This window comes from Schistocerca nitens, chromosome 7 (assembly GCF_023898315.1).
Source record: "Schistocerca nitens isolate TAMUIC-IGC-003100 chromosome 7, iqSchNite1.1, whole genome shotgun sequence".
NCBI classification, from domain to species: Eukaryota; Metazoa; Arthropoda; class Insecta; order Orthoptera; family Acrididae; genus Schistocerca; species Schistocerca nitens.
This window is the reverse complement of record NC_064620.1, coordinates 238,689,469-238,699,483: the sequence shown is the minus strand read 5'-3', so window position 1 is coordinate 238,699,483 and position 10,015 is coordinate 238,689,469. Positions and strand designations below refer to the sequence as shown.

Sequence of the window (10,015 nt, the reverse complement as noted above, 5' to 3'; positions counted from 1 at the left end):
GTGATAATTAAATAAAACTTATCGTAGGTAATAGGTACTCTTTCAAATGATGATTACTTTCAAGCACTCCTACAAACCTTATTCCTTCATTCAATAAAGCAGGCCAGGAAAAAAAAAAACGCATTACAGAGGAAGAAGCGGAGAGACGGTATGGTCGGGAGGGGAGAGAAGCGGGTGGCCAGCTTGCCACTATGTGCATGCAGAACACCTGTTAACTGCACACGTGCATGTGCACCGCACACGTGCAGAATTCCTGCCCGCCCCTGGTCTAGGCAATAAAATTTATTTTTCAGCGTCAAACTTATGCCATTGCTAAACAACTTGAATTATCATGTATAACCATTCTTCTTCCCCGGATTCTTTGGCAAATATTTAGAACCCATATCTATTGGTAGATTTAAAAATACATAATAAATTGAGAAGGGTTATACATTGTTATCCCAGAAATTATGTATTTCATTGTTATGTGAAAAAAACCTATTCTGTCATTTAAAGTGCTAATGAAGGTTACCACATATATGGATTACACTTTAGTCCTAGTTTAATAAATAGCAATAATTAGAGGAAAGTTCATATTTAAAACATAAGACTTTAAATTGATTTCAACGAAGCACCATGACACCATAAGTTAGTCAACAGATAAGAACTTCCCACAATATTGCCAGAAAGTACCCATAACATTAATATGAAAATGAAGAAAAGCTCATTGTGGTTTGAGGAGCATAATTTCAGACACAGACTTATCACACTGACAAGTAATCACACATTAGCACACTATAATTTATTGAACACCATTTTGAATCAGGCTGTAAAAGTTGCTCATAATAAGCAAGCAGAGTGGCAGTATATTTACCTTCACAATGTAAATTATCTATGAATTTAAACAAAATTTTGTCTACATATTCTTATTTTATGAAATAGTGTTAAAATATAAAAAGGAAGTATAATTAATTACTAATTCTGGTCATAGTAAAAGAGTCAGAAATAATTATAATTATGCTTATGACTCAAGTGCAAAGTGAATTGCTGCACAGCAGCAACAAAATGTGAAAAAAAATTAAACAAAAATTGCAAATATAAACACATGTAATGTACATCATTCCCGATATGACTGTACAACATAGTACTTACAATATAAACCAGTTAATTGTAAGCTGTTTGATAAAAAGAACGCTACAACCACTGCAATAAACAGTGGCACTCAACATACAAAATATTATAATGTAAAGGTATCACAGCTATGGCTGGCATTAAAAAATACTACTCAACAACACATAAAATGAGAGGCAAGAATGGTAGGGTAGCCAACTCCTCCCCCCTCCCACCCACCAAACAAAAGTCACACATACTGATCTCTGGCAATTTTTAGAGGAAAGCAGGAAGATTAACCTGTATAGTCTCACAGCGTGAAGTGGACTTTAATTATTCAAGCATCCAAACACCCCCCCCCCCCCCCCAAACACACACACACACACACACACACACACACACACACACACACACACACACACACACACACTCACTCACTCACTCACTCACACTCTCTCTCTCTTTCTCTATGCAATACTTAAAATATCACAAATGCTTCATAGTTACATATAACATTTCTACCTTAATCAAAGGGAAGTGCCATTTATAGCTTGCATTTTGGTTACGTTGCAACTGAGACGCAGGTACTGTGACCCATATGAGATGGCCAAAACTGCTAACAACTAGAATGCTTATATTGTTCAGATATCCTAGTAAGTGGTATGAAGTAATAAGAGCTTTTGCCTGTAATAATTTGTTGAGGTCTGTTGGTTTATGGTAAAAATGAAAGACAATCACCCAAATTTGCACTCTGGCAACACTGACGATAAATATAAATAAGCTTTTATGCAAGATGCAGCTCTCATCACATTCTGAAGCACTGGAAGGAAGCTGGCAGCGCATTTTTCTCCATTACTGAAAGAATCAGTTTGACCTTATAAAAAGCCTTTTAATCAGACAAATTAATTGGAGTTGAATAACGAGAACTCCAGTCTCTTTCAAATATTGCCTGGAGCTGCCCACGGATGCTGCTCTTTGATTCAGGTGAAGAGGCTTCTGTGGCATTGTCTCTCACAACAAGCCCGACACCACCAGTTTTTGTGAAGTAATCCCCAGACCAGTTTGATGTACCTGCAAGCATATAAAAAGTTTCAAAATTAAAAAAAAGGCAGTACTATACAATATCAGCATTATTACATTTCCTTTATTTACACTGACAAATTACTTATATTTATACTCCACAATATATACATGTTGTTGCTCCTTTTATTTAGGTTGCTCAGTAGTGTGGTCACAGTACTAATATTATTAGAATTGGCAAATAACAAACCTTAAACAGAAATCATTTCATATAGCAGCCTGTTGGCTTTTGTCTCGGGATCTTCAGCAGACATTTGTGATGGTCCCGAGACAAAAGCCAACAGGCAGCATGTCAACAAGCGACGACAAAAGAACCAAGAATCCTGTGTAAAAGATTGATCTCTGCTAATCAGTATTAAAAAGTGTGTGAACATTTTTGAATCCCGTAACTGAGATAGGATGTGGATAGCAGCACAGTACTCACCTAGGCAGCTGTCGAAACCAGCCCTCATTGGTAATTCACTATGCAGATGCAATCTGGGGCCAGCATGTCCCAGATTCCCAGAAGTGTCATGCTAACACGCACGCACACATGTCCCAGATTCCCAGAAGTGTCATGCTAACACGCACGCACACATGTCCCAGATTCCCAGAAGTGTCATGCTAACACGCACGCACGCATGTCCCACGTTCCCAGAAGTGACATGCTAACATGCACGTTCGAGTGGCAAGTTGGCCATCTGGGTGACAAGGCGGCCAAATCATTCGCTCAAACTGTCCGCAACATTCTTCAAACCAGTTGCAAACAGTTGTGGGCCAGTGACATGGCACATTGTCGTCTGTACAAATTCCACTGTTGTTTGGCTGCAAATGGTGTTTCAGTAGCCAAACATAACTGTTTCCAGTCAATGATCAGTTCACTCAGACCAGAGGACCCACTCCATTCCATGTAAACAAAGCCTACACCATTTTCGGGCCACCACCCGCTTGCACGGAGCCTTGGCAACAATTTGGGTCCATGGCTTTTTGGGATCTGCGCCACACTCAAACCTTACCATCAGCTCTCACCAACTGAAACTGGTACTCATCTGACCAGGCCACAGTTTCCCAGTTGTCCAAGGTCCAATTGATATGGTCACAAGCCCAGGAAAGGCACTACAGGCGGTGTCGTGCTGTTAACAATGGCATTCGCATCAGTCGTCCGCTGCCATAAGCTATTAAGCCCAAATTTCACCACACTGTCCTCTCATAATGGATACATCTGCTGTATATCTGACATTTATTTCTACAATAATTTCATGCTGGCTTGTCTGTTAGTAATGATAACTCTACACAAACACTGCTACTCTCGGTTGTTAAGTGAAGGCTGTTGGCCACTTTGTTGTCTGCGGTGAGGGGTAATGCCTGAAATTTGGTATGCTCAGCACACTCTTGACACTATGGATCTCAGATATTTAATTCTCAAATGATTTCTGAAATTAAAGTCCCACAATTGTAGTTCCAACTATCATTTCACATTCAAAGTCTGTTATTACCATCATGCGACCATAACAACATGTGAACCCTTTCCACATGAATCGCCTGAATAAAAATGACAGCTCTGCCAATGCCCTGCCCTTTTATAACTTGTGTATGCAATACTACCACCATCTGTGTATGTGCATATCACTATCCCATGACTTGTCACCTCAGTGTTAAGTATAACCTTGTCAGACAAGAAGAATGAGAAAGCAAAAGAACTGAGGTGCAAAGGGAGGGTGCAAAGTTGACGAATGGGAGAGAGTTTCACCAGTGAAGGGAAGGGAGCGGCATTACTATCAGGAGTGGGGGAGATGGGATAGCATGACAACTGGGGATGAAGGGGGTGAGCAAGAGAGGTGGGGGGGGGGGGATGGAGAGGGGGAGACAAGGTAGAGTGATGGTGGGGAGCTGGGTAGAGGGAGAAAACTAACTGTTGGCTCTTACCAATATAGGCTGTGTTGTCAGTCACCATATACTTATTGTGATTCACTCTTGCAAATGGTATTTTGGCTTGCTCAGCAGTGCTCGAAACCTTGAAGTGTTTCTGAAAAAAATTAAAGATTCCAAGTGTTTCATCAACATATGGCAAAACGCTATAGCAGATGTCACACAAAATGGAATGTGATGTACACAAGTACTAATAGTGCAACCACGGATCAAACATAATTCCAAAAAGAACAGTTTAAATATATTGGATAAATTTAAATTATGCTGTTACAAACATACAAAAGTATAGAAATTATCTAAACCTCTATGACGTACAAAATTCAGCAAAGACAAGAGAAAATTTTTCTCTCAATCCTGTTATATCGGAAGAATTTTTTAACATAATTGTTTGATGCGTTAAAGCTCAAATATTGTGAGTCCACTTACTGTTAAAGTAATAATGAAAACTCGTAAAGGCTCTTGACAAGGAGAATGTATCACATGTAGAATTTTGTGAAGCTACACGAAAATGTGGAAGGAGATAATCCTTTGCTACATGTAATTTTCAATGATGAAGTAAGATTCCACTGAAGTTAATAAATGCAATTTACACGACACTTGTGGACTGCAAGATTAACATGAAACACGTTAACATAAACAGTATTTACCTAAAGTGAACAAGTTTTGAGTCATGCCACTAACAAATGTTTATGGTCCTTGTTTTTATTAAAAACACAGTTATTGGCATAACATATCTAACAGGGCTGTAAAACAGGCTTAATATTCAAGTCAATATGGATTCAACGCACTTTGGTTTAAAACACAGGCAGGCTTTGCCCCATTGACAGCAAAATGTTTGTTAAATTCTGAACAAATTTCTACCTCAACATGGAATATATTAGTTTGTGTACAGGAAGCAGAGTTAGAACTTATATCCTGGTCGCCTACCTCTTCTGCTATCACACCTCACAATTAACTTGTGGGAGCTATGTATTTTTCACGTCTAGCAACAACATTGGAAAACCTAATAATCTGTTTAAAAGTTGCTGCTAACTCAGTACTATTATATACTAGCCACTGAATGTGGGATGAATCCAGCTACAATCTGGCTGTTACCAGTGCATCAAGAAGTGAGCATACTGAACATTTATAAACTTCCATGTCCCTATGATCAAATATAAGTTACAGCATTCGCATATGATGTACAGTTCATGAAATGCCAAAGCATAAAACTGAGTCCATTTTGAATTCTGTCACATACATGACAGTGTCCCACTGTCTCTCTCTCTCAAATTTCCTTCCTACATAACTTATAGAAAATTATATGCCACTTCCCTATCTCAATTTCAGTATATTTTGTTATGAGAGTTGTTCTTAAACTAAATTACAATGATGTCTGTTAGCCGGCAGTGTGGGGATAGTGGAGGGAGTTCAGCACCCTTGTGTAATTCAATTCAGTAGTTGCTGAACTACCGTTTGTGCGATAACTGTAAATGAAACTGGCCACTGTCATCAAAAATTAACCTGTTAATTACAAGCTGTAATGGATCTTTTACATGAAAAAAACATGAAAGCCGTAGGCACTCAAAGTGAACTTTGTGCAATGTGCAGACAGAACATGAAATGTGATAGTGCTGTAAGAAAATGGTGCCACTTGTTGACAACCATTTGTTGCGACATATAAACTTGTAGCAAATGTTAATGGAGATTTGGCAAAAATTGTTGAGTCAGAATTTTCAGTCATTTCCCTCAGATAGCATGGGCAGTATTGTATGAACTTGTGACTGATAAGCTTGGTTACTACAAAGTCTGTCAACAGTGGGTCCCAATGCTTCTGACTGATGTTCACAAAATAAAAAGTTGGGAATTGCATTACTGTTTCTACTGCAATACGATGCAGATGGAGACCAGTTCCTCAATCATGCTGTGACGGGGGATTAAACATGGATTACATGCATCAGTGTTGAAACAAAACACAAATCAATGGACTGGAGCTATACCAGCTTGCCACCTAAGCCTTTATAGTGCTGCCAAACTTTTGTTTTTATTCACAAAAACTGATAATTGTGTTTTAGGGCAGAAAGGGAGTACTCATTGTTAGCTTGTTAATTTTATGAAAAAGGGCAGAATAAAAAACTCAAATTTACTGCAAAACCCTAAACAAATCCTTGGTAGCCATTAAGAACAGAAAGCGTATGACGTTGAGTTCTGGCATCATTTTTGTGCACAACAACATTAGGCTGCACAAACACATATGTTGCTTAACAGTTTGAATTGGGCACTGTTTGATCATCCCTCATACATCCTTGACTTGTCAGTCAGTGATTTGCACCAGTTTCTGAAGATGGGCTTGACGACAACAACAAGTTAAAGGAAAATCTCCAAGCATAGCTTAGCTCACAAGTGTTAGAATTCTATGAGAGTATTGAGAGGTAGTTACAAAGAAATAGCTGACAGTTGTAGCTTTAAGCTGCACATAATAAAATTCATTTTAATGTACTGATACATTATTTAAGAAAACAGAATCTTGTTTCTGGATAGTCCTCATATTTACATGCTGAAAAGGAAACTGTACCCATCACTATCCTGTGCCTTTTGTTGAACTATTACAAACAATTACATACCACTCTAACAGTAACACCATGGTAAGAGCCGCTAATGGCAGCCAGAGATCGCAGGAAGTAATCCATCGACGGCTTCGTGCTGTTCCACTCACTGATCAGCAACCTTATCTCCACACGGCGGTTCACTGCAGCTTCTCTCAGAGCGTCATCGATGACTTGCCACAGCCTGTAAGACACACAGGCACTCTACTGTACTTATCTGAGATACAAAACACAAAACAGCAGCAAATCCATAATTTATTTATTTTACTTACTCTTTCATTTATTTATTTAAGCTGATAACATTTGGGCTTACCTTATATGGGACAAGTGTTTCATGCATATATCATTTCTTTTACATCACAGTCATCCACAAAATAACAATAATTTTAATATGGCAAATAGTAATGAAATGATTTGAGAGTCAGTACATATAGAGAATATGAATAGCAAGTACTGACTAAGAACTACAAAAGTTAATACTGTCAGTACTACTACTACTGTTTTTGTTGTTGCTGTTGTTGCTGCTCCTGTCACTAACAATAATAATATTGATGATGATAATTACGTTGATGATGACAACAACAATGACAGTGGCACATATAAAAAAGAAAATTGTAGGTGTACAAAATAGTATTTTCTGATAGCGCAAGCTCTGGGGAAGGAAAATTTACAGAGATAGCACTATCTAAGAACACTGGGAAATAAGGAAAATCTAGTTGGAAACAGGAATGTAAAGGACTAACGAGTGTGTACAGGAACAACGGTTGTTGTTACTGTTGCTTCAGTAGGTACATCATTAACTGCCTTTTGAAACTGGAGACATTACGCAGTTCTTGAATATAATCAGGGTGTTTCTGCCATGTTTTTCAGACAAGAGCCTTAAGATTGAGGAGAGATACGAGAGACCGTGTTCACTGATAAGGCAGTAGAGGAGACAGAGTGTATGGAAATCTCTGCATTTGTCTGCATGCAGCCAGAACTGTGCATATGATTGTGAAATGTGAGAGAGGTGCTGTGAGCTTTCCTGAGAAAGATCTGGCAGGATATCATCACTGTAATCAATAAACCAGTAATTGGTAGTGTAAGTGTTTGTGCAAGTTTATTTTTCATGTCAAAAAAGAAGAGGTTTTATATTTTTGTAGGGCATGGACAGATGTTGATGCCTTCTTGCATACTGCAGTTTAGATTTTCATCAATTATCACTCCTGGACCCTTTGTTGTGACCACAGAAACAGTAGCTGTTATGCATTTGATGCTGACTGAGTCATATAATCTCAATGAAACCATATTTAAATACCTTACTGGTTGCTGTGAAATCAAATTTAATATGTATCAGCTAGATTCATTATGGGTTATACAACCCCTAAATAGTATTCTAAACGTAGGGCTACACCATATTATCTCCACTACCACAGACTTTTACTACTACTTCCTTTGTGACTACATCTGATGTGATTGGATTAGTCTGTCATCTATAGCATTGCCAGAAGTAAGAACATTGCTGAAAACTTAAAACGCACAGCCACACAGCATACGTGAGTGAGATGGAGAGGGGAGTGTGGGGGGAGTGTGGGGAGAGGGGGGAGAGGGGTGAGAGGGGTGAGAGGGGTGAGAGGGGTGAGAGGGGTGAGAGGGGTGAGAGGGGTGAGAGGGGTGAGAGGGGTGAGAGGGGTGAGAGGGGTGAGAGGGGTGAGAGGGGTGAGAGGGGTGAGAGGGGTGAGAGGGGTGAGAGGGGTGAGAGGGGTGAGAGGGGTGAGAGGGGTGAGAGGGGTGAGAGGGGTGAGAGGGGTGAGAGGGGTGAGAGGGGTGAGAGGGGTGAGAGGGGTGAGAGGGGTGAGAGGGGTGAGAGGGGTGAGAGGGGTGAGAGGGGTGAGAGGGGTGAGAGGGGTGAGAGGGGTGAGAGGGGTGAGAGGGGTGAGAGGGGTGAGAGGGGTGAGAGGGGTGAGAGGGGTGAGAGGGGTGAGAGGGGTGAGAGGGGTGAGAGGGGGGATGGGAGAAGAGATACATTTGCTCTCCTGGAATCTGGAACACACTGCTTATTCACTGTAGTCTTCTCATGCATTTCTTGAAATGATTGGTTGTGGCTAATAAAGCACAGGTTAAATATATTCTGGATTTACATTATCGAATGTGATAAGGAATACTGAGGTGTGTGAAATCACTGCATAATTTAGGTTTGTCTGCTAGACAAATTGTTTGCGCGCACACACACACACACACACACACACACACACACACACACACACACACTATTTCCCTCTCCTTCCCCAAAAGTACAACAGAATTTTGGATGTACCCTGCCTGACAAAAAATTCAAGCATTCAGAAGAGGAAAGAAAAACTAAACTTCATAGACAGATGTGATGTTATCCAGTGATTACAAAGTCAAGTCCGATCTGTCTAAGTATAGTGTCAAAGTGCTGACACAAGCTGACCCACTACTGATGTAATTTGAACTTGATAAACTGGCACTTGTAGGGAGTTGACATCCAAGCTGGTCCCACACATCTATCTCTACATCACGCTAGATGTACTGGGTGTTCAAGCATTGGCCTGTTGAAAACTGGCATCATTATACTGTCACATGTGAAAGAACACACGAGAACAAAGGATGTCTGTGATGAACCATTGTGCTGTCAGAGTTCCCTCAATCATTATCAGCAATGGTCAGAAGCTATACCCAATGGCCGCCCACACCATGACAACAAGTGGAAAATTCTTTGACTTTCCAAAACATTAGAAGAATGGGACCTTTCTCCAGGACACCTTCATACTCACTACCGATGATCATCCAAGGTAGCACAGAGCCACGATTCTTCACTGAACACTATCCGTTTCTTTATTATGGGACCTTCAGCATATATTATGTAACAGGAGGACATTATGCAGAGAACTGGAAAACAGTATGCTGCTTGATATTTCATTCTAGCATACAAGCTTATTTCAGCTTTACTGTCTTCATCAGCACATGTTCTGATGATGTAGATGGAGATATTCCAGCTCTGAATAAACCCTTACTGCTGTCTGTACTAATTGGTTGTAATGTACATCTGCTTCAGGACATGTACAGATGAAGGCACTAAAGTCAAAATAAGCTTATATACTAAAATAAAATATCAAGCAGCATACTGTTTTCCAGTCCTCTGCACAATCGATGTCATCCATCAGCAGTCCATGCTTTCTGGTCATGGCACCACTTCAAACACAGCCATTTGTGTTGTGTTGTTAATTGCAACCTACTCATGGGACAGTAATCCCTAAGTCTGGCTGCTGCTTGTCTCTGACCAATGGTACGGAATGACAGAATGTTGCAGAAATTCCATAACCTGTTCTCAGGTGGCCAGTGCAGCTGTC

The 10,015-nt window shown here is 40.0% G+C and overlaps 1 protein-coding gene across 2 annotated transcripts in view; it reads right to left on the bottom strand.

Moving 5' to 3' along the window:
* Positions 1-1,498: 1,498 nt before the first annotated feature.
* Positions 1,499-10,015, bottom strand: part of LOC126194797 (5'-3' exonuclease PLD3-like) — an 85,353-nt gene continuing 76,836 nt past the window's right edge. For both annotated transcript variants that reach the window (XM_049933108.1, XM_049933107.1), the window contains exons 10-12: positions 6,681-6,846; positions 4,075-4,174; positions 1,499-2,160 (exon numbers count right to left, since the gene is read on the bottom strand). In XM_049933108.1, coding sequence (XP_049789065.1) covers positions 1,979-2,160; positions 4,075-4,174; positions 6,681-6,846 — 448 coding nt within the window. In that variant the 3' untranslated portion in view covers positions 1,499-1,978. The remainder of the gene's footprint in view (positions 2,161-4,074; positions 4,175-6,680; positions 6,847-10,015) is intronic.